This window comes from Drosophila mauritiana, chromosome 3L, assembly GCF_004382145.1.
Source record: "Drosophila mauritiana strain mau12 chromosome 3L, ASM438214v1, whole genome shotgun sequence".
NCBI classification, from domain to species: domain Eukaryota; kingdom Metazoa; phylum Arthropoda; class Insecta; order Diptera; family Drosophilidae; genus Drosophila; species Drosophila mauritiana.
The window spans coordinates 19,772,671-19,798,900 of record NC_046669.1 but is presented as its reverse complement, the minus strand read 5'-3'; the positions used below and the strand labels follow the sequence as shown (position 1 = coordinate 19,798,900).

Below are 26,230 nucleotides of genomic sequence, written 5' to 3'. Positions count from 1 at the left end.
TGGGGTAACAATAATACCGTGACAACTTTTATCGATAGTTACTGCAGGGTAGCTGTTGGTGTGACCAGGCCTATATTATTTGTTGATAGCGGTAGAAAATAAATTTTAAAAACTGATTCATTTGTTGAAAGATTTTTATTTAAAGATTCAAAATATATTAATTCGAGTTAAGATAATAAAGGCGTATTTTTTATCACAAAGTGTAAAACTCCAATGAAATGTACAATTGCAATACAACGATTTCCGTTAATTAGCTGACTACACATAGAAAAAATTCAAAGGACAATATTCTCGCCCAATCTCTCAATTTCGTCCAAAATGAAGTCCAACTCTTCGCTTTTCAGGATGGGAAAACAAGTGAAGACCATGCGAAAGAAGTTGCCCAGATTTTTAGCTTTAAGAGGCGAGTAACCAATCATCAAAGTGCCGCTGTGGGCCATTTGCTCCTTAATTTTCGGGGCCACCTTAAAAGGAGCAAATAAAAAATGTGAGCTTAAATAGTCCATCAAATCGATTGTTATTCACTTACAGTGTAAAGTCGGTTCCACCATTCAGGCGTCTCCTCCTCGCTGGACAACCTCATTGCTTTCGGAATGAACCAAAAGCAGACATTGGAGTACTCGTGCTCCGGGAGCACCAATCTAAAGCGATCTCCGCGCTGGCGCAGCTTGTCTTCCAGCAACCTGGCGATGTGGATGGCGTGGTCCACCATGAGTCCATACTTTCCGTATCCGCGAGCCTTAAGCATTAGCCAGAACTTGAAGGCGTCGATCTTGCGTCCGCACTGGACACTCTTGTTTCCCGTGTCGTAGGATACATCATAGAACTTGTCCTGCTGGAACAAATAGTGCGCCTCGGTGCTGTTGCATCTTTCCAGCAGACGGCCAGATTCCCTGGTCAAAAAGAGCGAACACTGCAATGGAGCACCGATGGTTTTGTGCGGATTCCAGGAAAACGAGTTCGCCCGCTCGAGGCCGGCAATCAGCGAGCGGTTCTTGGCGGAGAGCAGTGCAGCACCTCCCAGACAGGCGTCCACATGGAGCCACAGACCATGTCGTTCCGTCACATCCGCCGCCCCATTGATATCATCAAAGGCACCCAGAACAGTGGTGCCTGCAGTACAGTTGACAAAGAACGGTTGCCCGCCGCGGGCCTTTGCCTCTGCGATCTTCGCCTCCAGGTCGTCCAGCAGCATCTGACCCCGCTCGTTGGTCCTCACCGACACACAGTTGTCGCTGCCCAGTCCCAGCCAGTTGGCCGCCTTCACGAAGCTGTAGTGCGACTCGTCGGAGGTAAAGAGCACCAGCGGTCGCATCCCAAACATTCCAGATGTCTTCACTTCAGGCGCGATCTTATAGCGGGCCAAAACCATGCCGTACATGTTGGAGGTGGAGCCACCGGGCGCGAAGATGCCATCGCCTTCCTTGTATCCTGCCAACTTGCAGATGGTCGCGATCACCTCAGTTTCGATCAGGCTAAACACCGGGGCAACTTCGTAGGTGTATCTGAAACATAAGTTTATTGTGTCTTGTTGGTTACATCTGTTAAAAGTCAGATTTTGGTAGTCCTATCATGGTAATCTCATCTAAATGATTAATAATTTGCAATGCTTGTGTATGAACTGTGCTTAATCACCATTTAAATTAATCGAAAAGGGGGGGTTATGAAACATACAAGTAGTACTTTGCTATCTCCATTACATAGTACAATTATCTGTACGTTGAACCCCGCCACCACTTGTAGATTGCAACACGAGATGCAATCAGCAGTCGCTCATATAGACAAGACACATGTGCGGAATAATGCTGCGGACTTACGTGCTGCCGTTCATGGCCTCGGTGACCAGGGCTCCTGCCAGTCCAAAAGGGTCCAGCTGCCCGAAGAGCTGATTGTGGAAGCGGCCGTGCGAGGTTTTCACGGAGTAATGGATCACCTGCTGGCACAGCTCCTCGATCTCCGCGAGCGAGCAGTTTTCCGTCTCCCGAACCTTCAGGTTAATCAGTTCCTGGAAGTGATGGTGCGAAATCATGTAAGCACTCTGCGCTCAAGATTGTTATAGAAAAGCGACCCTTGCTATAAGGAAGTATACTAAAGATTCAACATAAAAGGGTTTAATCAAACTAATAATATCTATCCAGAGAAAACCGACCATAATCTATGAAATAACAAACAATTCAATTATAATTATAACTATCAGATACCTAGGCATGAGTGTGCTCAATCAGGAAGTGCTACTATCAATTGACTCTTTGCACATAAACCAATTGCTACAATTTGAGGTCAAGTTTCGAATGAACTCTTCCATTAATCAGTTCGCTGTTATCTCTGGTTATCTCTACATCGGCAGACGCCGCATCGTCCATCACTTGCTCCACTCACCTTCAGTTTGTCTGGCTGCAAAAAGGGGACTATCTTCTGCTTGCCCCATTTCTGGGGATCCACGCAGAAGGTATCCTCCTTCTGGAGGAGGCGGAATACGTTCTCCAGGATTTTCCAGTCGTCCATGAGGCCATCGCGAATCTGGTCAACAGTCTCTGCTCCCTCCACTGATTCAGCCATATCACACACTCGGTCGTTAGAAGTTTCCGTATCTCAATTGGCCAGTAAAAAGCTGATTATTTTTCCCTTTCGAGATCCGAACCTCTTTCGTCGACGATTCAATCAGAAGTGCCCCGTCCGACTGCAGCAGATTGTGTTTTAATGTTCTCTTGATCAAATTCTCATCAAGTTGTAAACCCTCGTCTTTGCTCGCACTCAAATTGAAATACAAATGATCGGTACTGTAAGAACACACATACAGCTCCACACTTGTGCTCTTTAGAGTGAACCTCGTTTTAATACGAAAGCGAAATAAAAGTGATATTAAAGTCGTTAGGGAATTTACTAAGCATTATATCATGTTATATATATATGAATTAAGTACATGCCTTAGCTAAGGACTGCCTAATTCGGCTTTTTTCGTAACCAAAATCCTGCATAATTAGTTTTCCTTTCATCTTGACGCATTATCGTCAAACTCAATAGAAATTTGCATATTTACCCTATCGATTAAACAAGTTTTATGTGCATGCCACCAGAAAACTTGGTCAAGTCAACTAATTGGATGCCCAACACCGCAGAACTTAGCTGAGTTCACTTTTTGGAGGTCTCGCTGCAATGATTACTTACAAATATTCAAACAAGTACGGATACCTGCACGGCACTGCGGCTCAGAAACAAGTTTCAGCTCACCAGATGTATCTGAGCGATTCTTAGATGCAAATCAAGACAAGTACTACTATTGCTTGTTGTTGTCGTCCACGTGCATCGCAAAGTAATGAAGTGGGAATCTCGCAGTAAACTGTTCCCAGTGTGCCTGCAAATAGAAAGTAGAAAATGAAATGCCCATTTCACTTTACATTCATTGCTGTACTGGCAGACCTCCAAGTGGCTACCAGCATTTTACTTATCCAGCAGATAGCAGAGTCGGAATTTTATCAGCTTTCGGTACAAATTTCGTTCTCAAACTATAATAGAACGATTAAAACTCACAGATACAATACTGCTTATAGCCAAAAACTATAGGAAACGTGGCGTATCATTAGATTTATAGTCGCTCGAAAATATATTCAAATCGCAAATTTGTTCACGTAAAACGGTAGCTTTTTAATATGTTTTCCTCGATTTAACATTATATCGTTTGTATCTATATGCATTATTAAAAATTTTACTTTTTTCGCCAACAACGTAAAAATGGAAGAAGGTTTGTGTTTTCTCATATTATTTAAATATTCTATTTGATTTCCTGGATTTATATAGTTGTAGTTGCAGTTCAGTTTGCGGTCGACCGTAGTGGCAAATTCATTTCTACAGATACATTTCCTAGTAATCATCTAGATCGAAGCCATCATTGTCCAATTCATCGAGCTGCATACTCTGGAAGTCCACCTTGTAGCGTAAGATACCTGCAGAGGCACACAGCAATTGAATTAAATTAAAATAAGAAACAAAAAATACACAGGGGAACAGAAGCAGATTGAAAAATAAATGAAAAGGAAAAAACCAAAGGATCAACACAGATAGTTCGACTGAACATCAGATTCTCACCTCCTTTGTATCCACATTTAACTTTTCATACACTAAATAAAATGTTTTGTGTACTTCGCGACTAAATATAAACGGATACATCCCCATCCTCATTATGTGTGGTGTTTTTATTCTGGTTTAATTTTTATTACAATTTTATGGATTAGATTTGTATACTTTCTTATAACACTCGGCTGTAATTTGAATAGGGGAAATGCAGATACGTTCGAAAGTGGCATGTGGCATGTGGCATGTTCACCGAAGATCTTTTGCTCCTAAAACCGCAGTCGAAACCGAACCGGATGAACGGAGAATGCGCTAATATCTATCGCATCGCTTTTACATGACAATTGAATTACAAATTACGAATTACGAGTACGAAATACGAATTTAATTTGCTGCTTAAAAGTAACCTCGCACGCGCTTTCGCCTGGTGCACGACTATTTAAAAAATTTGGTAAAACGTATAGGTACATATCTAGATGCACGCTGATCTGATCGACAAGGAAATGCACCATCCGACTGATGAGGGGGACCCTATTGGTGATAAATATTGAACGGCTACGCTGAACATAGGTAAAACTATGTGGCAAGTAAATTGGTTCCTAATCAATTTGAACGTTTTGCTTTACGAGGTTTCCCAAAAAGTACTGGTTTATTATGTATGTAACGCATAATCGAGACCCGTTCGCAGCCCACCCTTAATAGGCTTAATAGTCATCGAGATCGACGTCCTCCAGCGGCTCGTCGGCCTGTAGGGATTGGAAATCTACTTTATAGCGCAAAATGCCTACATATCGAAGTGAGGTACCAGTTCGCAAATTAACATTTACATTATAGCGTTGACGACCGTGTGAAAGCAGCATGAGGGAAGAGGAATGGATATAGTTGCAGCATTTGTTTAGTACAATACCAATCTACAACTAGCCAGCCTTGCTGTTTGGCCGCTCAAACTCACCGCCGATTCCGCCGAAACCTCGCACGAACTGACTTCCTTCCTGGGACTTATCCGTGATAATCTCCAGTGTGGCGCCGAACATTTTGTAGTTGTTTGCCAGCCATTCCAGCAGCGGCTGAGACTCAATCAGCTCCATTTCTACCCCGCTCTATACGATTGAATTCAGAGTTAGCGTGCGGATTAGGATCATTATTCAGTTGAGCTCTCACCTCCTTGTCAGTGAAGTGCGACTTGTCCTTTTCCTGCTCGGGCGTCAAATGTAATACTGTCGTTGACGTCGAGTTGGCATGATTCTTGAGAACATAACGTTGAATATCCAGGTTCTCCCAACAAATGAGGGTCTCCACAGAGCCAAGTTCCAGTGCCCGCAAAGTGTCCTCCACTCCAAAACAGTATTTGCCAGTATCCTGTTAAATATGGAAAGCATGCGGATGTGGTTTTTACTTTCAAATTGCCTCAGAACTCGTCTCCGGCAACTCACCTGAGAAATTTCATCAAAGTAGCGACCAATGAGTTTCTTCTCCTGTATGAATTTCACGTTCTGCAATGATTCGGCCGCCAGTTCAATGGCCTGGTTAAAACCGTTTTCCCCACCATACGACACATCCACCAGCTTGATGACTTTTGATTGCAAACGCTGAAAACAGATTCAAGTGTAAGGCTTAATGGCATCAAGGGAAATAGGTTAACTCCCACTTACAGGATCGAACATATCAGACTGACTGAGCTCAGTCTTGAAGTCCGCACTACCAGCCAGGATGAGTCCGGCAATGTTGGGCTTGTCGTTCGTGATGAAGAGCTGGGTGGCTACCTCGGCGACCTTCCGCACGTAGTTGTGGCGCTTCTCCATACGCAGACGGGCGAAACGAAGGGCGGACTGACCACCACGACCGTGCTTCTTCGGCAGATCGACGGTGAACTTGTGGAGCACCTCGCGGGTGTTGCCCTGAAGGGTACCGAACAGCGCTCCATTACCGTCCATCACGATGAATCCAAATTTGTTGTCGTCGGCGAGCAGGGCAGTGAGGGCCTCCGTGTGGAACTTGTTGTCGCAGAGGTAGAGCGACGTGTTTATGGGCTTGAATGGCTCAAAGTCTATGTTCACCTTCTTCTCCTTGCCCTCCTCTGTGACTATTGTGCCGCAGTAGATGACCAAACCGTTGGGAGGCACTGAATTGAAGCGGTTGGTGAGAGTTCGTGTGGATTGTTTATGTACAATTTCTTAGCTCAGCTTACCTTTGGTGTATAATTTGAGTCTGTGCTGTACCGACGTAATGGCACCGAGGACGGACAGGCGATTTACACGCGACTTGATGTTCGACGCCGTTCCAAACTCATCGGCCAACATTTTGCTGACGCGCGAGATTTGATCCTTTGGCGGAATAATCAAAGAAATCATGCTGGTTCCATTGCTGCAAGAAACCCAAACAAGGGAGAACATGAGTCGCGGAAATGGCAGATATACATAATGGGCAACAGTACTACTGAATCGTATATTTGTACGTCAGATGCACATAATAGCAACCTACTTAAAGTTATTTAATTGGCCGTGAAATTTCGTGGCATATGTCTTTTAAACTTAACATTCGGTTATTGGAATAAATTTTAACTTTGATTATTGTATGGAAACAAATACTTTTCTGTAACTTCCAAACTTTTGTTTCGCTGATGCAAACCATTTTCCCGTTAGATATAATACAGAGGTGTGCCAATCGCAATTTGTACAAAATGTTGGAATGCAAAATCCAACAAAATATAGCACAGAACTTAAAAAAAAAAAAAACAAATACATACATATGTATGTATATATTTCGCAGTTGGCTGAAAACCAATAGGAAGATATCTGTCAAAGCGAATCCCAATTGGCAACAGTCGCCAACTCCAATTGGAAGAGGTGTTATGTTAGCTTCAATTGTGGCGCATATTGACAACAATATAAATATATATGTATATACATAGTAGATATGCTCCTGTGGGGGTCACTCGATTTGCTGACCTTGTTACCCACTCTAAAGCAGTGTGAAGCGGTAAGGACCGGGTCAAGGGAGTGAGCGAGAGCGAGGGGGTCCACAAAGCTTGGCCCATTTTGAGGCAAAAACACACACACACACATGCACGCATACGCACAACGGCCACGAGGCGATTACTCACTCAGTCACTCCTCTCTCTCTGGCTCTCCCTCTCTCTCTCAATCAGTCTAGTTTAAACTGATAAAAACTCGACAAAAACGTGTTGCTCGTATGCAAAAAAGAGAGATGGAGAGAGCTGGGGGATCTTGCCAAGATTGGAAACAATGCAAAGGAGATTCACACGGCGACAACAAGGAAAGGTGGTTGTACTCGCCGCTCCCTCAAGCCCCCACCCACACCCACGTCCAGTACGCCCACATCCACCCCCGTGTTGTTTTCGTGCCATGTATTGTGTATACCCCACACACGTACACAAATTAGTGGGGGGGTTAAAGGACATGTATATCATTGATAAGACTCACCCGCGGGCCATTTCCAGGCTCTTGATGAGCTTCTTGATTTTCCAGATCTCGACATTGCGATCGGCAGACGTTTCCTCGCCAGACATTTTGCTCGTTGCTTCTTTTATTTACCCTTCCTCTCACAGAGAGCGTGCCTACGTGCGAGTATATGTGTGTGTGTGGGATGGGGATTGAGAATTTGGGCTCCTGAATCCTTCGCTAAGATCCTCTGCAGGTCGTATTCACATACACGTTCTTCCTTTTAACGTGGCTGGCGATGAATACACTGCAACGATTAAAAACGTTTTTAAGTATTCATTTACACATGCACACAGAGTAAATAGAGAGGGAGGGGGGAAGTTAAGAAGGGGAGTGGAGTGGAAAGCACAAGCAGAGCGCGAACACCGTAATTCGCCCTCGCTCTCTCTCTCGCTGTAAAACTGGAAAGCTGGAAAACCTCGATTCGAATTTGAAAAACAATTCGAAACCAAGTGTTGTTTTGGCATTAAAGGCCCGCACTTTTGTTGTGAACGAAATTCGAAACTGGGTTATTTCATTATTTCACTCTAACCGTTAAGCTTTCGAAGGGAGTGAGCGAGAGAGGGCAAGCAAAAAATTGGCAATGAAAGGGGGAGCGAGCGAGAGAGGGCGAGTGCTCCAAAGGTGACGTTGACACAATCGCGTGCCACGGACGAAACGTCTCCGAAATGGCTTAATTCGAAACGTCTGCCTTCTCCAATTAGAACGCTTATTATGATGCTCGGTGCCTGCGTGCAATTTCACAATCCGGACTTGGTTACAATTGGCGAATACATCTGCATAAATTTTTCTCATACAACGTGCACAGAGCTCAAAAAATAGGGGTGGTAAAACTCCGATTACATTATCGATATCTTAAAATATCGAACAAACGTCGAGACAATCGCTTTCTCCAGAGATAAGACTATCGCAACTAACACTCATAAATTAGTGCGAAATTGAATTAAGATATATCTAATGCAGTTCAAAATGTACTTTCTGCACCAAATTGAGCCATTTTATATGTTTACCTATTTTAATATATAATTTCACCTCTAAAATCGCCTAAAGTTATTCTATTAAAACAACCATATTTTTTTAAGCCAATGTAGATGAGAATTTCTTTTAAAATTCGAATTATAATATAATAATTGATGTTCAATAGTTGTACATAATATAACCACAACTATCGAAAAACTCGTCTTCTGTTAAGCTTATCATTTATAACATAAAATGTTATTGTAGTTCGGTGTGAATGTCAGCTGCCATTTTAGAAGAAGAAGATAGTAAACAAAAATGAATTTGGAGCTACTAGGTGAGATTGCCGCTCATTTTCTATGCTTATGTAGTAAATAACTCCCGCTTTATTAAGAATCATTCGGACAGAACTACCCAGAGGAGTTCGACGGCTCGCTGGATTGCATTTCGTTGGCCGTGACATGTGCCTTTAACAAATACGGAACCCTTTTGGCCGTGGGATGCAATGATGGCCGCATTGTAATCTGGGATTTTCTGACGAGGGGCATTGCCAAGATTATTTCGGCCCATGTGCATCCCGTTTGCAGTCTCAGTTGGACCAGGAATGGTCACAAGGTAGGCCCTCGCTCGCCGTTCTACACAGCATCTACATTTTCCAATCCACTCCAGTTACTTTCAGCTTCCACGGACAACAATGTGTGCATTTGGGATGTGCTAACCGGCGAGCTGGAACACAAGTACAGGTTTCCATCGCCTGTGCTGAAAGTACAGTTCGATCCGCGAAATGACAACCGACTTTTGGTGTGCCCCATGCGATATGCCGCCGTTCTTGTAGAGGTCGGCGGAACTCACCGCTGCCTGCCCTTGGATTCCGATGTTAGTTTGCACATTGATTGTTCGCAGTTTGATTTTTCATTGAACTCCTTGTTCGTCACCAGGGCGACTTGAACATCGTGGCTTCTTTCGATCGCAGAGGCAAACACATCTACACAGGCAACGCCAAGGGAAAAATACTCGTACTGGATGTTGAAACCTTTGAGGTGGTCGCCAGTTTTCGCATTATTGTAGGCACCTCCAGTGCAACGGCTGTAAAAAGCATCGAGTTTGCGAGGCGTGGAGAGTGGGTACTCATAAGTAATCGGGATTTCATAACGTAACAAATTTATCTTTCAGCGCATTTCTTATCAACACCTCAGATCGAGTTATTCGTGTTTACGACTCAAAAGAAATAATCACTCTAGGCAAAGACGGCGAACCGGAACCCATACAAAAGCTACAGGACTTGGTCAATAAGTATGATGTGAAACGAACCCTTTATAACCAATTGATTGACCAATATCAATTCCATCCAGAACCACCTGGAAAAAGTGCTGCTTCTCTGGTGATGGGGAGTATATTTGCGCTGGCAGTGCTCGCCAGCATGCTCTTTACATATGGGAAAAGTCTATTGGCAACCTGGTGAAGATCCTGCATGGCACCAAGGGTGAGCTGCTCTTGGACGTGGTGTGGCATCCAGTGCGGCCTATCATTGCCAGCATCAGCTCTGGACTGGTATCCATTTGGGCTCAAAATCAAGTGGAAAACTGGTCTGCCTTTGCACCAGATTTCAAGGAATTAGATGAAAACGTAGAATACGAGGAGCGGGAGTCAGAGTTCGACATTGCGGACGAAGACAAGTCTGTGGATCTGAACGCAGACGCGCAACAGGACGAGGAAATTGAGGTGGACGTGCAGAAAGTGGAGCCGGTGGCTGCCTTTTGCTCCTCCGACGAAGAAGGCGAGGACGAGAATGCGCTGCAGTTTTTGCCCATGGCACCAGAAGTGGAGGATCCCGAGGATGGCTGGGCCGGTCAGGACGGACTGGAGCCCAGTGCAGTTATGCTTAGCCACATGGAACCGCATGACTATGAGGACGACATAATGGCTTCCAAGCGACGACGCATGCAGCTCTATGATGTCAGCTTACCTGATGCACCCACTGATGGTATGGTATAAAGTTGCCTCCATAAAAGTTTCAACTGGCAATTTAACTATCTTTAACTGCTTATTTCAGAAACACATCCCCTCATTTCTAGCAAGGCCGGCAAAGATAAACAACAGCCCGTGGGTGGCAAAAAAGCCGCCGGACGTACCAAGAAATAAACATCATTTGACATTGCCTAATCGTTGTCTTTGTAGTATGTAAATAAAGGCTTCCATCTCCACAATCCAGTACAGGAAGGGAAAACTCGCCATTCTGCTGCTCATCAAAGCCATTGTCACAGCTGCGGCAGTGGTTTCCTCTTCATCGGCAATTACTTGGTAGTTTGTTTGCAGAGTGCCATTCGGTCCAGATTGCCCTTTTTTGCTCAATATTCCAAGCCATGCTCTCCGAACTGCAAACAGCAAGATCAACTTTCAGCTCCACATTTTGAAGCTGCTTTTCGTGCCCATGACTAACATTTCAATTCGTGGTTTGCATTATTGTCTATATTATTCGAATTGTATTATCTTCCTGTGCATGCGTTCGATCCTACGAGATCACGGTTGAATATTATTCAGAAATATTTAAAAATTTAAACAAGAGCTTAGACTGTGACAGATTTCAATATTTCTTGGAATTTCGGTAGAAATAAAACTTGCGCTGCGTCTATGCCTCTGGAATGTTCATCTTCTCCTGAGATCTCGATGTTCATACGGACGGACAGACGGACATGGCCAAATCGACTCGGCTTTTGATCCTGATCAGGAATATAACACTTTTCCAGGTCGAAAACGCTTTCTTCTACCCATTTCATACTTTTCAACGAATCTAACAACGTGTAAATTTACACTTGTACTAACGAATATTGTGGATAAGTACCACTATTTCTTAAGATTTCACTGTGCACATCGTTGTACGTTGCACACCCACTATAACGCCCACAAATCACACAAAATTGACACGCCTACTCTATTAAATAGTTTTCAGCTTTATTTATGTTGTTATATTTTTTAACTATTGTCTATTATATACGAACAACATAAAAGCAATGCATTTTCTGTTTATCTTCATTACTCTACCTCACCTTCCCGGAATACTCCGGAGTGTATGAGCAATTTGTGTGTTCTTTGTAGGACAAGGTATGCAAACGGCCTGGTCATATGGAACTTGATGTTATTTGTTCCAGAAGATTTCTGCGGAACAGCATCAGGCAAACCCTCTTCATCTACGACGATCCGGGCGAATTGGTGGTAGAAGGAGAGGTACACACCTCTGTCCCCGGTAGGTTTCAGCATGCGACCTAGATCTGCGTGCATGTCCCCCAAATCCGAAAGTCCAGCCTTTTGAAGGTGTTTAATATGACGCAAACTTAGCATTTTTAAGAGACTTTTTACGTACCTCGGTCACGGAATCTTCCAGTGAAAGTACGGAACGCGTATCGATCTTGGGAAGCTTGACTTCTACATCGGATTCATTTTTGGAGGCATCGAGCTTCTCAAGGAGCGGCTGCAATCCCAGGTTCTTCAATTGGGTGAGCACCTGGCTAACTCTGTAGGATGGCTTCGGCAGTATGAAGATCATTACTAGGTCATGTTCCCCAAAAGGTAGCTCCAGGACATCCGCTTGCAGACCCTTTACATTTTCGGCGTAGGCAAACTTCCCCGTTTGCACCATCATATCCACCTTACCTGCCGGCTTGCCGCTGGAGTCGGAAAACTGTTCCTCATTCGTCTGGGACTTATCGAATGGATACTGGAGATACATCAGATAAGATATATTAAATACAATGCAAGCGAGGATGAACCTGGCTCTGGATCTCACCTTCCATTTGGCCTTAAAGTAGCTAACAGTAATCCCCAGCATCGTTACTGTATTATTGAACGAACGACGGCTATAAGAACTGTAGATTTCCCCATGAGAGGCTTTGTCGATATCGTCGTTGATTATTATACTCGCCCCCTGGTCGAAGTCCACACCCCTTGGCCGACCCTCTTGAAGAACCACATTCTCTTCTCCTACTCCTCTTAGGACTACACTGTTGTACCCTTTCACGAATTCTATATCTCCTACATCGTCGTAGTAAGCGTAACGCAGCGAAAACAATTTTGTGTTTTCCGAATTCAAACTAGAATTTAAGGAAAAAGCTTTATAAAATATGTGAATTATATATCCTATACATATTACATATATAGTATTATATGTCCTATATTCTAATATATGTACTTTCTGAGTAATATGGCACTTACTAGTGATAAACACGGGCAGCCTCGTACCACTTGCGCAGTGTTGGATAATCGACATAAATCCCCAGGACATCGCGAATCTGCTTCAAGGTAGACCCATCTGCTCCCTCGTAGAGCATGACCATGAGTGACCACGTGGAAAATGGCGACATCGCAAAGTTTTTCAGGTTTAAATGCGTGGATTCCACTTGCAGCAGGTTGAGGGCAAACTGCAGCCTTGCGTCCGTCATGTTTTGTAATAGACTCTTCGTATCAGCAGTATTTGCACATTGATAGGCCCGCAAACTGAGCACCATGCCAAAAAGCCCCAGAAATCCGATCTTCATATTGTCAAACAGATTTACTTGGCTAGACTAGGCTAGACCAATAAGAAATATTTAAGCTCAAGGAAAAAAATCTCATTAGCTTTTCTTACCTCTTTGTGCACCCGAACGCTACTCAAAACTGGTTTCTTATTTACGAAAAACTGTATTTATATGTTTTATTTTCCTTAATTTGCGCAGTTCAATATTCTAAGCCATGTAGTCTTTATTTTTATTTTAGTTACTCGTCGATTTTTTCAAGAGTATGTAAAATAAAGTATATACATTGTTGGTAATAGGTTAGACACACGTTCAACTTTGCTTCATATTTATTTATAAAGTGACGATAGAAAAGAAGTTGATATGCAAAAACATGTCTTATTTAATGATATTTAAATATAATATTCAAATGATTATACATATTTAACAAACTTGTGTTTTTCAAACATTTTTTTAGAACTACTCAATACAGGTCTAATTTTTCTTGGTCATTAGAATGGACGCACTTTGCCTTTTTAGTTGTTATAAGAAAATTATTTGAATTTTAACTTATAATATTATTCGGCATTACTATTTCTTTTTTTTTTTTTAAATAGAAAAAAAATTTTTCAGCAATGAGTTTTGTTTGTAAAAGTTAAAAAATCCGGTCCTTCATAGACTGGTACAAGGATTCTATGTAGCTCAAGGAAATCTCGCTCCAAGCACTTCGTACACCTTCCGTATTAGCCAGCCCCTAACTTTTTCAATAGCGTTGCGATCTGGAGAATATGGTGGCCAGGTCATGATATTAACGTTTTAGCTCGAAATGAATTACTTTGCTACTCGACAATTTTGAATAGAAGCATTGTCTTGTTAAAAAATCCAAGGAATCGGTCAAAACGATATATATATATATATATATTATTATATTAGATATTATATTGTATTCCAGTAATGTTTGTATGTATGCCACGCCCACTGTAGCGACCACAAGCCGGTAAAATGTGGCCATATTTCTGAAAGAGAACGATTTTTTTTTGGATTTTATTAGTGGCCTTATCCACAATATGCACCACCCTGCAGTGACATGGCAAAGGAACACCAAACTTGCCCGAAGTTGTTTAGACCATTCAACTAATTAGCAGCTGCTAATTTAACAGTGCCCTGTCGTGTTGATTACAGCAGTTTTCCAGCTGTACTACGCGTATTTTCAATGATTTTCAAAGCCGCAAGAGGGCGCTGATGTAGGAAGCTTGTCATCGGTAATACCAAGATCGTCGCGTAGATTAACATCTTTTATATTCTTTAATTAGTAGACGTTAACAACTTTTACATGTGACGAAAATAAGGCGGTACAGTGAGACTTCCCCATTGTACTGCTTACTTGACGTGTCCTGACAGATTTTAGTTCCTGGCCGTGACGCTAGAGGAATCTTTTGGGTTGGCACAGTAGTACAGAAGTCCCTTAAGGACGTTGTTACGCCTGATTTATGCAAAGATCCGTAATAAAATTCACCCTTTTGTCTTAACGTAACGTAACCGCCACCAGCAGTTTCCTGGTCGTATATCTTAGACCACCGACGTTGGACATGAGTCTAGCCAATGAAGAAGCTGTGACTGCTGCCCTTTTGGGGTGGCTCTTGAACACACGGGTACTTTGGTGTCCCATTGACAGAGAATAGCATATTCTCGACCTTTTTCCTGCTTAGTAGGACTGACTCAGTCTTGTGAGCCGGAATTGCTAGCCCGGCAGCTCCAATCGTAGTGTTATCGTTTTGGCGACTGCTATAATTGCCACATCGTCTGCAAAACAGTGCAGCTCTACTCCCAAGTGCCTGTTGATGCCCAAGATCCCATTGTACGTAACGTTCCACAGGATTGGTCCGATTCTTGGGGAGCACCTGCCGAAACTCAGTATCTTTTTAGGCCAGCTTCCATAACGTACCAAAGGACACGGTCCCAAAAGTAGCTGCCAAAGACTATCCTCAGGTACTCCAGGATCACCATACAGTTCATGGCTCCGAGGATTACGGGCCATCTGGCGGTTTTGAAGGCGTTCCATACGTCAGGAGTCACTATCCTTCCTACCTTCTATTCATCTATCACCAGAAAGAGCGGTCTTGTCGATGTTACTCACGGCCGAGAGAGCGTCCAGAGGATCTCTATCCTTTCCGGAAGCCATATTACTGACTTCCTAGGCCGTTGATGCTCTCGGTGATTGCCCCTATACGAGTAAACAGGATACGTTCGAACAGTTTTCCAACTATATCCAGAATGCAAAGAGGGCGGTAGCTGTTTAGCCACCGTTTACAGAAGTTAACATTCGAATACTATTTCAATTGTCTCTTTCATTTCGATCTGTACTCTAGCTTGGTTCAACAGCGACTGACTGCCGCGCTCTCTGCAGAGTGGCGAGTCGATCAGTCGATAAATTTTTCGATAATATTTGTATGTATGTATATAGTAAGGATGGGTGTATGAATGTATAGGCTTATGACTAGATTGGCTATGTATAATTAGGTATGTATGACTAGGAATGTATGACTAAGAAAAAGGAAGAGGGTAGAAGGAGCAGCCTACTACAGCTGTTTGCATCATGTGCTGGTCCCTTGCCTTTCGGCAACAGGACTAGTTTCTGGCTTTTCCACCTTGTTGGGAAGATTCTGTCCAATAGACATTGCTGAAAGGTGGCCCTGCTTTAACAACAGCTCCAGGAATAACATCTATATATATATAATAACAAATTCACGGTAATTAATTAAGAAAAAAATATAATCTTTATTCAAATAAAATTACAAGTGTGGTAGCGGAGACAATTTAGTTATATTGTTATTGACATAAACGGTTTGTGTGTAATCTAATATTATATTTGATATTAAGATGTCATCAATTTGTATGGAGCAATTAAAAGCTTTTATTATATTATCTCCCTCTATTATTATATCTCTATTTATGAAATTTTGGTGGAGTATGCTTATTGGTAAGTTCCAGGTTATTATTATATTAGGTTCGACATAACTGATTTTAAATTTCTTATAAGTTCTGTATTGAATTAATTATGTATGCCATTTATTTATTATCAAAGTTTTTGAAGATGCTAAATTTATTTTGGGCATTATTATTGAAATGAATATTATTCTTTTGGAATATGGGAAATGGAATATGGTATAAGAATTTCATTTGTATCTGTTTTTAACCAAGTGATAGTTTTAATATGTAAAATTTTTAATATGTAAAAATTAAAATTAAAAATTCATCAAAATCAAATGAATATTCAAAAAATTCAAATAGGAACAAATAGTAAAGGATCATCAAGAATGTGTGGTTATGTTGGATTGCCTTGATCGCTTGGGGTTGTGCTGGAATTATTATCATATTTAGTTCAATTAATTGTATTTTTCTTTCTATATTTCAATTTATAGTGAGTAATTTTTAATCCTCTGTTCTTTTCTTCATCTATTTGTGTAATTTCTCCTGTTTTCCTAAATGGGTTTTTTTTCTTAGTTTTTACTAAGGTTGTTTGGTTATATCTAGTATCTATTTCGAATTCGTTTCGTGATTCATTTAACATAAGTATGTTATCTACTTTATGCTAATTTGGTGTTTCTATATACTGTTTTTGCAATGTTACATACTTCACATTCGTTTATAATATTTTGAATTAATTTTTGATGATCAGGGTATTAAAATTTTTCTTTGAAAATGCTAATGCTTTGAATTGTGCATATGTAATGCTGTTCATTAATTTTTATGATTTCATAACTTTTGTTTAATTATTCGGACTGTCTATTTCTATGTGTTATGGGTTTAGCAATTTTTGCAAAGTTAGGAATAAATTTAGGGTAGAAACCGCCAAAATTCACCAAAATTTATTTGGGCCTTGGCATCTTGTAGGAAATCTGTACCTAATATCATATCATATTTTTCTGAAAAATTATGAATATAAAAAACTTGTTTAGTGGGGCAAAGCTAACTGGGTTTGAAAATTTCTTAATAATTTTTTTGTAAAATTATTGCACCGTTAATGGTGTGAACTTGTAAACTAGTAGTTTTAACTGTATAATTCAAAACTGGAGACTGGAGAACATCAAAATTATGATGTTGATCTATGAAACATCGGATCTGTATATTGTTTAAAACCAAACTTGTGAAGGAATTGTGTCATCTTCTTCGTCCGAGGCATGTAGATGAAATCTTTCAGACTGGATTAGTTTGGAGGATTTTGTGCCTGTGCTTGGTCGAGTTTTTGTTTAAATTCTTGAAATAGGAGTTCGAAAGATTGGTTGTGGCTATTAATTTTGTTGTTGTTATATTGATTTTTATTTTGGCCAGTTGATACTTGGTTATAGTATTGATTTCTATTATGATTATTTGAAGCCTTGTTGTAGTTTGGACAGTGCTGTTTTTTATTTAGGATATTTTTTTAGTGTTTTGGGATTTTGGGCGATCGGCGATTGTCATAATAACCCTCTTGCTGGACAATTTGCTTTAATTTACTGACTGTTGTTATGTCAAATCTAGCTAATCGCATGTAGAGTCTGCCTGGGAGTTTATTAACAATTACATATTTTACTGTATCGTTCATTGCGTGTGTATAAATATGATTATTTTGTTCATTATTTTCTAAGGCCAGCTTATTTGTTATTATAAGACATTTTTCTTCAAGTTCTTCTATGAACTTACGAACTGATCCATTGAATTGTGTGTTATTTAGTCGTCTTAAAAGTTCTCCAAAAGGTGTTTGGGTCTTGAACTCCGCGATTAGTGCTTCCTTCAATTCCGGCCATGTGTTAGCTGCACTGCGCTGGGATACTCGTTGGGCGTCACCTCCGATTTGCATCTGAATCGCACTGAAGAGAACGTGTATCTGACGGATGTCAGTTGTTGGGTAAAGTTGTAGTATGAGCTCGATCCTTCTTACGAACGAGCTCAGTTCTAGTGTCGTGCCGGTAAATGTTGGTACCTGTCGAATCTGACCAACAGCCTGGTCCATATGATTCTCGGAGAGTAGTGGCACCTGTTGTTGTTGTGGTTGTTCCATTGTTGTTTTTCTTTGTTGTGGTTCACTCGCACCGCACAATTTGCACTGGGGTTTTATTTTATTTTATGGTGGGCTACCAAGTTTAAACGATTTCAATTATAAAGCGGATTAGTCACTTCTTGTAACACTGATTAGCCGCAAAGTTGAAGTTAAATCACACACGAAGGTACTTTTGCTGATCACTATAAATTTAGGACCATCGACTGCGCCAATAACAAATCCACGGTAATTTATTAAAAATTTTATAAAATTTATTAAATTTTATTTAAAAAAATATAATCTTTATTCAAATAAAATTACAAGTGCGGAGACAATTCACGTCTTATTCGTAGAGCGACAGAATGAAATCTAATTGTACAATAAGCTGCGAAGCATACGCTAGCAAACCCTTGGCTGCGACTTATTTACTTCTTTATATATTGAGCGTAAATAGGCTCTCTTTTGAATTCATATGAATTGGGCGCCCTCTTGAGTGGATCGCGCCTGGATACTGATCAGCCGAGAATCAGAGCTGCGTAAGCGGTTTTGACCCTTTGGTGGGAATAACGGACTCGGCAGCGGATGTTAATGTTTACATGAGGACAAGCTGTTATTGTCACCAAAAGTGGGGTTCTTATGGAGTACTTGAATTTATGACTTATATCCTAAGGCATTCTATAATTTGGTGTATGGCTGTTGCTAGTATATAAGTTATATAAGTGTTATACTATGGTACATACATATAGTGACATATCCATAAGTCCCTAAGACTTAAGCATATGCCTACACATCACCACACATACAGTATGTACACCCAAATACACCCCCTATGTACCCAACAAATATCATATAAGAACAAGTTGTCATAAGATCCTCAAAACAAAGGTTGAATGGAAAAAACCCCAAACCATAATGGACGGTCATAAGATCCTCAAAACCAAGGTTGAGTGGAAAAATCCCAACTCCAATAATCACCCACAAGTAGACTAAACATCACGTCCCCACGTTCAAACTTCGGACTCGCAGTCTCGAAAACAAAAGTGTCAAATTATAAAGCCAAAGCCCTTGTATCCAAGAGCAAGTGCACTTGATCCAAGAGAAGCATAAAACAATTAAAGTCAGAAGCTTTTTCTCTTCACTTGATCATATCCCTTAAGTCCAAAGTCCATATTAGAAAAGCTCGATACCGAGGCTTGAACGTCAACCAAATCAGAATAAGCAGATGAGTTCAGTTTGAGACCTAATTGTAATCGGTCGGTGTTCTTCAACTAAAATCATATTTGTAATCATTCAGTAAAATAAAATTATATTTTTTTTACATATGAGTATTACGAGTATTTAATTATATGTATGCTACTAAATATATATAAAGTATATATACGAATTTTTCTTGGTCATTAGAATAGACGCACTGTGGCTTTTTATTTGTCATAAGAAAATGATTTGAAAAGAATAATATAAAAATTGCGTCCAGGGTACTATTTCCTTTCCGGAAGCCATATTGCTGAGTTCCTAGGACGTTGATGCTCTCGGCGATTGCCTATATTCGGGTATACAAGATACGTTTGAACAGTTTTCCAACTATATCCAGTAGTTCGGGCTCGCACAGCTACTCGTCGGGTGGTTTCTGTCCGCCTCGCTGCTGCAGATGTTCTGCGTCCCATCCCGCATCCTGCGAAGGCCCGTGACATCCTCTGGATTTAGCTGTAGGCAGGATAGTGTTCCTATACTTGGGCACGCTTTCCGAGGCTTTTCCGTCTACTTCGAGCAACAGCTCACCTTGCTGAGTTCTCCGAATCTTGCGTACGTGTCTTCCAATATCAATTCCGTCCAGAACCACCTGGAAAAAGTGCTGCTTCTCCGGTGATGGGGAGTATATTTGCGCTGGCAGTGCTCGCCAGCATGCTCTTTACATATGGGAAAAGTCTATTGGAAACCTGGTGAAGATCCTGCGTGGCACCAAGGGTGAGCTGCAGAAAACGCATCCCATCATTTCTAGCAAGGCCAGCAAAGATAAACAACAGGTGTAAATTAAGGCTTGCTCTTATCGCTAACCCGCCTTAGAATTTCGAACTTGCATATTATATACGAACAACATAAAAGTGTTTAAAGTGATTTGTCATAGAAAAAAGCAATATATTTTCTGCTTATCTTCATTACTGGACCTCACCTTTCTGGAAGACTCCGGAGTGAAGGAGCAATTTGTAATTTTTTTCTAAGACAAAGTATGCAAACGGCCTGTTCATATGGAACTTGAACTTGTTATCTGTTCCAGAAGATTTCTGCGGAACAGCATCAGGCAAACCCTCTTCATCTACGACGATCCGAGCAAATTGGTCGTAGTGGGAGAGGTACGTTCCTCTGAAACCGTCAGCAATCACCATTCGCTCTAGATCTGCGAACTCGTAGTTCAGCTCCGTTAGTCCAGCCTTTTAAAGGTGTTCAATATGACGAGAGCTTGGCATTTATTAGAGACTTCTACGTACCTCATTTAATGGACCCACGAGTGGAAGTACGGATAGCGTATCGAACTTGGGAAGCTTGACTTCTACATCAGTTTCATTCTTGGAGGCCCCGAGCATGGTAAAGATGGACACCAGTCCGTAGCTTTTGAATTGGTTGAGCACCTGGCTAACGCTGTGGGATGGCTTCGGCAGTATGACGATCATTACTAGCTCATGTTCCCCAAAAGGTAGCATCAGGAAATCCGCATCCAGATGCCTTATACTTCTGGTGTAGGCAAACTTCCCCGTTTGCACCATCATATTCACCTTACCTGCCGGCTTGCCGCTGGAGTCGTAAAACTGCTCCACTTTCGTCTGGGACTTATCGAATGGATACTGAAGTCAAGATATCATATATATTAAATACATTGCAAGCGAGGATGGACCCTGCTCTGGATCTCACCTTCCATTTGGCCTTAAAGTAGCTAACAGTAAGCCCCAGAATCGTGTCTGTTCTATTGAACGTACTACGGCTATAAGAACCTAAGATTTTCCCATGAGAGGCTTTGGCGATGTCGGCGTTGATTATTTCACTCGCCCCCTCGGTGAACTTTACAGCCCTTGGCTGGCCCTCCTTAAGGACCACATTTCCTTCTCCACCAAGAACTGTACTATTGAAATCTTCCACGAATGTTATATCTTTATCATCGTCGTAGTAAGCGTAACGCAGCGAAAACAATTTTGTGTTTTCCGAATCGAAACTAGAATTTAAAGAAAACGCCATAGAAAATATGTGAACTATATCATGTCCTATATTCTTATAGATGTACTTTCTGAGTAATATGGTACTTACTGATGATAAACACGGGCATCCTCGTACCACATGCGCAGTTTTGGATATTCCCAAGAGAGATCCAGGACATCACGCAGCTCGTTGTAGGCATACTTTCCCACATCCGCTGCCTCGAAAAACAGGAGCATGAGTGACCACGTGGAAAATGGCGTCATTGCAAAGTTTTCCTGCTTTATATGCGTGGATTCGATTTGCAGCATTTTGATGCCAAATTGCGTTCTTCCTTCCATCGTTCTTAGAAATGGACTTTTCCTATGTTCACGAATTATACATTGATAGGCCCGCAAACTGAGCACCATGCCAAAAAGCCCCAGAAATCCGAGCTTCATATTGTCAAACAAATTTAATTGGCTAGACTGGGCTAGACCAATAAGAAATATTTAAGCTCAAGGAAAAAAATCTCATTAGCTTTTCTTACCTCTTTGTGCACCCGAACGCTACTCAAAACTGGTTTCTTATTTACGAAAAACTATATTTATATGATTTATTTTCCCTAATTTGTGTAGTTCAATATTTCAAGCCATGTAGACTTTATTTTTATGGTCCCCTTTTTTTGAACGTGCTTTGCATTTTTTATATCAGTTACTCGTAGATTTTTTCAAAAGTATGTAAAATGAAGTATATATACGAATTATTCAGTAGGTCAGTAGAATAGACGGACTTTAGCTTTTTAATTGTTATAAGAATTTTAATTTTAACTTACATTATTTTTTTGAAAAAAAAAAAAACAAAATTTTCAGCAATGAGTTTTGTAAGTAAAAGTTAAAAAATGCGGTCCTTCATAGACTGGTACAATGATTCTATGTAGCTCAAGGAAATCTCGCTCCAAGCACTTCGTATACCTTCCGTATTAGCCAGCCCCTAACTTTTTCAACAGCGTTGCGATCTGGAGAATATGGTGGCCAGGTCATGATATTAACGTTTTAGCTCGAAATAAAATACTTTGCTACTCGACAATTTTGAATAGAAGCATTGTCTTGTTAAAAAATCCAAGGAATCGGTCAAAACGATATATTATATTATATATATATATATTATTATTATATTAGAAATTATATTATATTCCAGTAATGTTTGTGTGTATGCCACGCCCACTGTAGCGACCACAAGCCGGTAAAATATGGCCATATTTCTGAAAGAGAACGATGTTTTTTCATTCAACAACCATTCAACTAATTAGCAGCTGCTAATTTAACAGTGCCCTGTCGTGTTGATTACAGCAGTTTTCCAGCTGTACTACGCGTATTTTCAATGATTTTCAAAGCCGCAAGAGGGCGCTGATGTAGGAAGTTTGGCATCAGTAATACCGAGATCGTCGCGTAGCTTAACATCTTTTATATTCTTTAATTAGTAGACGTTAACAACTTTTACATGTGACGAAAATAAGGCGGTACAGTGAGACTTCCCAATTGTGCTGCTTACTTGACGTGTCCTGACAGATTTTAGTTCCTGGCCGTGACGCTAGAGGAATCTTTTGGGCTGGCACAGTAGTACAGAAGTCCCATAAGGACGTCGTTACGCCTGATTTATGCAAGGATCCGTAATAAAATTCACCCTTTTGTCTTAACGTAAAGTATTTATTGTGGTATGTGAGTAAACTGTGAGTCGGCGGATTCTTAGGCCGCCTTGGGATTCCGCACTTGTCCGGCGAAGAGGAGTAGTCCGGTTGCCTTCTCTACGATCATATACTGGAAGGGCCGGTTGAGCAGGAACTTGGGCGGTGTGGCCTTGTTGGCCAGCGCTGCCTCCGTGACGGCTCCCGCCGTGGTTCCCTGCTCGTCCACAATGATCTTGGTTGAGTGGACGACCAGCTTGGCAAACAAGCCGGACGACATTCGGTTCAGGTTGGCGGTATTCTCGTCGAACAGATCGCGAATGCCCATCTAGAATTAGAAGTTATTTACAAATGTGTTTCCAGATTGGATTTAGAAGTTCTCGCACCTGGATGAGGACTCCCTTAAGAGTGAAATCTGTGGCAGTCACAAACTTGGGCATCATGACCTCCACTTCGTTGTCCTCGGAGGCCCTGCTCCTGAATGCCGCCAGTCGCTGGAGGATGGGCCTCAATCCCAAGGCCTTCAGATTATTGGCTACGTCATTTAGCTTGAATCCGCGCTTGGGCAGCACCACGATCATCGCCAGACGGTCCTGGGTGCCGTAGGGCAGCTCCAGCACATAGCCATCCAAGCCCTCTACGTTTGAGACGTAGGCGAAGTTCGCTTCCTGCACCATCATGGGAATCTTTCCTATGACCTCGCCGCTCTCGCTGAAGAAGGGTTCCTCTCTTGTCAGCGTTTTGTTGAAGGGAAACTGCAAGCGGAAAGGATATATCGAAGGATTTGCAGGTGGATAAAGTTCATTTCCCACCTTCCATTGGCCCTTGAAGTACAGAGACGAGAGCAGAAACATCTTCGCTCCATATACATCCTGTGGCAGAATGGTATAAGGAATAAGACCGCGGGTCGTGCGATTTGTGTCCTCGTTGATCTGGATCACCGAATCCGGGCTATAGAAGTCCACTTCCATCGGCTGCACATTGTAGTTCTGAATAGCATCGCGGTAGTTGTTCTTGATGGGATACCCCTTGCCGGTGTATATGGCCTGCAGGGTGGCTACTTCGATGGTGGAAGTGGTGATGCTTAGAAGAAGGTGAAGGGAAGGTGGTCACCGCGATCCATAAATATGCAATTCATTTACATGCTATAAACTCACTTCAGAAATGAGCTCCACACCTTGTAGGCGCCCCGAAGCTTTTCGTCCTCGACATTGATCCGCAGGCTTTTTTTCAACTGGTTGTGCGTCTCTCCCTCGGATCCCTCGTAGAGGAGCACCAGGAGTGACCAGACGGAGAAGGGCGATATCATGAAATCCTTGTTGGTCTTCTCCACTTCGACGGATATGCGCTGCAGAAGATCGAGGGCGAAGTCCTGGACCCCCTGCGAAATGCTGACCAGGACATCCGTGTCGAAGTTGCTTCTCATGGACTGGTTATGGCTGACGCCACTTTGAAAAGCCGTGGGAGCTGTGAATGCGGTAAGGGGATTGCCCACTGAAAGCTGCAGGGGCGCTTGGTTGCTTTGAGGAACCGCCGAGCACAGGAAGATGGCTCCCAAGAGTAGTGGAATCCATAGCATCAAGCAAACTGGATTAGGATGTACATTAAAACATAGATCGTGATGTTAAAAGCCGCACTAAAATGACTGTATTATTTTATAGAAACATCAATTTAAAGTGCTTTGAAGATGGATAATTTTATAAATTTCGCGTTAACTAATCATTTTAACGGTAACAGATGAACTGTTTTCCGTTTTAAAAAATCCCACCTCCTTGTTACATCCTTACATCCTTTCAGGATGTAAGTTTAAGCCATATAGTTAGCCAATTTTGTTCGATTCAAATCGATTTTGAAAAACTGCCTGAAAATCCGGTATTGCTATTTTCGGTCTAATCAAATCTAATGAGATTCAAAGGCACTCGCGTGAGTACTATGTATAATATTCCCAGATGCGTAAAAATAAGCATTTTCCAATTGATAGCGATGATCCATTGACGACCTCATGTGTTTGTACGTAATACGAAATGTATATATGTACATAATATGTGTTTGCTGTGCACACACGAGTACTTGTCAATTTTAAATCAGTTTACTGATTGCCTCGAAAACAACATCCCAGTCACTGGGAAATATTCCATAATTAATTGGCCACGGGCTTACCTGCGATTTTACCCATTTTGAAGAATTGGCTCAAGCTTCGCTTATCAGGCAGGGCTTTTAAAATTAAATAAGATTATTAACAATTGTGCACACAAATGAATCTCACTTTTGCGTAACCATGTGGGTGTGCATCAATTATTGAGAGGCTCTTAAACCTTTTATTGATGTATTTTGGGGTTTTTCGATGTCGACAAAGCGACGTTCATCTATATGTCTCTATACACTGTTGTCGTTCGGTGTTTTTCAAAAACCGGAATGCACTGGGGGGAATTCCACAGATATTATTCACACAAACACACGCTCGCCAGGAGACTATACGTATAGGTGGGTGGGGTGTTCGCGTATGGGTTTGCCGCTTATATAATTCTATATATTGATTTCAATTTGTGGACCCAGCTACTGGTGGTTTCGGTTTTGCCAAGAACTCGATGCCAGATCGAACCCACACGTCCACACAGCTCCCCACAAACAATGTCAACCTAACGCACGAGCATCAGCTGAGTGACTGAGAGACTGCTCCATCGACCATTCAGCACCGTACAGATATGGCCATCGTCCCACACCCGACTCCAAATCAGTTCAGACTCGGATTCGGATGCGAGAGCCGCAGCGAGAGAACGCGGTGTTGATATTGGCAGACCTTTGTCTGCCGCTCTTGACAATGGAGCCTCATTCGCGAAATGGAAATCAGGTGGAATCACTACTATGAGTTGCAGCTAATCCGTTGGTTAAGCTGCTTTAAATGCCGGGGTAACTCCAGTAACTCACCTTTAGATGTGAAACTGTGCCTGATTCCAAGATGTTTAAAGGGTAACTAGGTGTATTCAAATGTATATGCGATATTGTAAGTTCGTGGATGGGATGGTTAGGATGATATCATATATGAGCCTTATAATCATAAAAATGGATGTTTCAATACCAGTAAGTTTACGTGAGTGCAAGTTTGAGGCTGTAGTTATCATAAGCCAGTGCAATAAACAACAATTGTACTCAAACAACTCAAACTCCAAGGTAAAATATATTTTTTTTCCAAGTGACAGGTGCAAACTATTGATAGAGTAGAAAGACAATGAATGTGACTAGAATGGAATATATGCTAGGCACCAGTTTGGGAAACAACGATGGACACGAAGACAGGATGAGAGGATTAATCCAAGCGTTAACTTTATTAAAGTATTTGAATTGGAAATATCCGTGGCAACGCTTGCATAGAGGCATCGCC

At 41.7% G+C, this 26,230-nt stretch overlaps 6 protein-coding genes across 8 annotated transcripts; 1 reads left to right on the top strand and 5 right to left on the bottom strand.

Moving 5' to 3' along the window:
• Positions 1–167: 167 nt before the first annotated feature.
• LOC117139644 (cysteine sulfinic acid decarboxylase) lies at positions 168–2,586 on the bottom strand. Its single transcript, XM_033302103.1, has 4 exons — positions 2,380–2,586; positions 1,818–2,005; positions 530–1,505; positions 168–464 (listed from the first exon to the last, which is right to left on the bottom strand). The coding sequence occupies exons 1-4, from the start codon at positions 2,557–2,559 to the stop codon at positions 276–278; spliced, it is 1,533 nt and encodes a 510-aa protein (XP_033157994.1). The 5' UTR covers positions 2,560–2,586; the 3' UTR covers positions 168–275.
• A 1,157-nt stretch (positions 2,587–3,743) lies between these two features.
• LOC117139645 (eukaryotic peptide chain release factor subunit 1) lies at positions 3,744–8,408 on the bottom strand. Of its 3 annotated transcripts, none has more exons than XM_033302105.1 (8): positions 8,330–8,408; positions 7,515–7,779; positions 6,260–6,435; positions 5,724–6,193; positions 5,505–5,660; positions 5,233–5,430; positions 5,024–5,171; positions 3,744–3,944 (listed from the first exon to the last, which is right to left on the bottom strand). In XM_033302105.1, exons 2-8 carry the CDS (start codon positions 7,598–7,600, stop codon positions 3,862–3,864), a joined length of 1,317 nt encoding a protein of 438 aa, XP_033157996.1. In that variant the 5' UTR covers positions 7,601–7,779; positions 8,330–8,408; the 3' UTR covers positions 3,744–3,861. The 3 variants fall into 3 exon arrangements, with proteins under 3 accessions (XP_033157996.1, XP_033157995.1, XP_033157998.1); XM_033302104.1 differs by having other exon boundaries at positions 8,294–8,370; XM_033302107.1 differs by lacking the exon at positions 3,744–3,944 and adding an exon at positions 4,175–4,855 and having other exon boundaries at positions 8,294–8,372.
• Positions 8,409–8,754: 346 nt separating this feature from the next.
• Positions 8,755–10,709, top strand: LOC117140178 (retinoblastoma-binding protein 5 homolog). Its single transcript, XM_033302953.1, has 7 exons — positions 8,755–8,826; positions 8,884–9,104; positions 9,159–9,365; positions 9,428–9,609; positions 9,663–9,782; positions 9,842–10,473; positions 10,543–10,709. Exons 1-7 carry the CDS (start codon positions 8,808–8,810, stop codon positions 10,629–10,631), a joined length of 1,470 nt encoding a protein of 489 aa, XP_033158844.1. The 5' UTR covers positions 8,755–8,807; the 3' UTR covers positions 10,632–10,709.
• Positions 10,710–11,439: 730 nt separating this feature from the next.
• LOC117140180 (serine protease inhibitor 77Ba-like) lies at positions 11,440–13,200 on the bottom strand. The gene is made up of 5 exons (XM_033302956.1): positions 13,111–13,200; positions 12,699–13,053; positions 12,274–12,577; positions 11,851–12,204; positions 11,440–11,792 (listed from the first exon to the last, which is right to left on the bottom strand). Exons 2-5 carry the CDS (start codon positions 13,019–13,021, stop codon positions 11,523–11,525), a joined length of 1,251 nt encoding a protein of 416 aa, XP_033158847.1. The 5' UTR covers positions 13,022–13,053; positions 13,111–13,200; the 3' UTR covers positions 11,440–11,522.
• A 6,901-nt stretch (positions 13,201–20,101) lies between these two features.
• Positions 20,102–21,742, bottom strand: LOC117140179 (serine protease inhibitor 77Ba-like). The gene is made up of 5 exons (XM_033302955.1): positions 21,712–21,742; positions 21,294–21,654; positions 20,904–21,201; positions 20,483–20,836; positions 20,102–20,425 (listed from the first exon to the last, which is right to left on the bottom strand). The coding sequence occupies exons 2-5, from the start codon at positions 21,620–21,622 to the stop codon at positions 20,153–20,155; spliced, it is 1,254 nt and encodes a 417-aa protein (XP_033158846.1). The 5' UTR covers positions 21,623–21,654; positions 21,712–21,742; the 3' UTR covers positions 20,102–20,152.
• A 1,107-nt stretch (positions 21,743–22,849) lies between these two features.
• LOC117140025 (serine protease inhibitor 77Ba) lies at positions 22,850–25,523 on the bottom strand. Its single transcript, XM_033302756.1, has 5 exons — positions 25,009–25,523; positions 24,006–24,435; positions 23,661–23,931; positions 23,235–23,603; positions 22,850–23,176 (listed from the first exon to the last, which is right to left on the bottom strand). The coding sequence occupies exons 1-5, from the start codon at positions 25,022–25,024 to the stop codon at positions 22,910–22,912; spliced, it is 1,353 nt and encodes a 450-aa protein (XP_033158647.1). The 5' UTR covers positions 25,025–25,523; the 3' UTR covers positions 22,850–22,909.
• Positions 25,524–26,230: the final 707 nt, after the last annotated feature.

What these genes read in the sequence shown, in the direction of transcription:
- LOC117140179 (XM_033302955.1), bottom strand. Translation starts at nt 21,622, where the DNA reads ATGAAGCTCGGATTTCTGGGGCTTTTTGGCATGGTGCTCAGTTTGCGG. An exon ending in GATGCCCGTGTTTATCATCA is followed by an intron (nt 21,202 to 21,293) that starts GTAAGTACCATA and finishes TTTAAATTCTAG; the next exon opens with TTTCGATTCGGAAAACACAA. An exon ending in TCGTGGGTCCATTAAATGAG is followed by an intron (nt 20,426 to 20,482) that starts GTACGTAGAAGT and finishes CACCTTTAAAAG; the next exon opens with GCTGGACTAACGGAGCTGAA.
- LOC117139644 (XM_033302103.1), bottom strand. Translation starts at nt 2,559, where the DNA reads ATGGCTGAATCAGTGGAGGGAGCAGAGACTGTTGACCAGATTCGCGAT. An exon ending in GAGGCCATGAACGGCAGCAC is followed by an intron (nt 1,506 to 1,817) that starts GTAAGTCCGCAG and finishes CTTATGTTTCAG; the next exon opens with ATACACCTACGAAGTTGCCC. An exon ending in GGTGGAACCGACTTTACACT is followed by an intron (nt 465 to 529) that starts GTAAGTGAATAA and finishes GCTCCTTTTAAG; the next exon opens with GTGGCCCCGAAAATTAAGGA.
- LOC117140180 (XM_033302956.1), bottom strand. Translation starts at nt 13,021, where the DNA reads ATGAAGATCGGATTTCTGGGGCTTTTTGGCATGGTGCTCAGTTTGCGG. An exon ending in ACTTTAAGGCCAAATGGAAG is followed by an intron (nt 12,205 to 12,273) that starts GTGAGATCCAGA and finishes ATGTATCTCCAG; the next exon opens with TATCCATTCGATAAGTCCCA. An exon ending in TGGAAGATTCCGTGACCGAG is followed by an intron (nt 11,793 to 11,850) that starts GTACGTAAAAAG and finishes CACCTTCAAAAG; the next exon opens with GCTGGACTTTCGGATTTGGG.
- LOC117140178 (XM_033302953.1), top strand. An exon ending in GAGTTTGCGAGGCGTGGAGA is followed by an intron (nt 9,610 to 9,662) that starts GTGGGTACTCAT and finishes TTTATCTTTCAG; the next exon opens with CGCATTTCTTATCAACACCT. An exon ending in ACCTGATGCACCCACTGATG is followed by an intron (nt 10,474 to 10,542) that starts GTATGGTATAAA and finishes TGCTTATTTCAG; the next exon opens with AAACACATCCCCTCATTTCT.
- LOC117139645 (XM_033302105.1), bottom strand. Translation starts at nt 7,600, where the DNA reads ATGTCTGGCGAGGAAACGTCTGCCGATCGCAATGTCGAGATCTGGAAA. An exon ending in ACTTTGATGAAATTTCTCAG is followed by an intron (nt 5,431 to 5,504) that starts GTGAGTTGCCGG and finishes CATATTTAACAG; the next exon opens with GATACTGGCAAATACTGTTT. An exon ending in CGCACTTCACTGACAAGGAG is followed by an intron (nt 5,172 to 5,232) that starts GTGAGAGCTCAA and finishes TCAATCGTATAG; the next exon opens with AGCGGGGTAGAAATGGAGCT.
- LOC117140025 (XM_033302756.1), bottom strand. An exon ending in ACTTCAAGGGCCAATGGAAG is followed by an intron (nt 23,604 to 23,660) that starts GTGGGAAATGAA and finishes TTCCGCTTGCAG; the next exon opens with TTTCCCTTCAACAAAACGCT. An exon ending in TTAAGGGAGTCCTCATCCAG is followed by an intron (nt 23,177 to 23,234) that starts GTGCGAGAACTT and finishes TTCTAATTCTAG; the next exon opens with ATGGGCATTCGCGATCTGTT.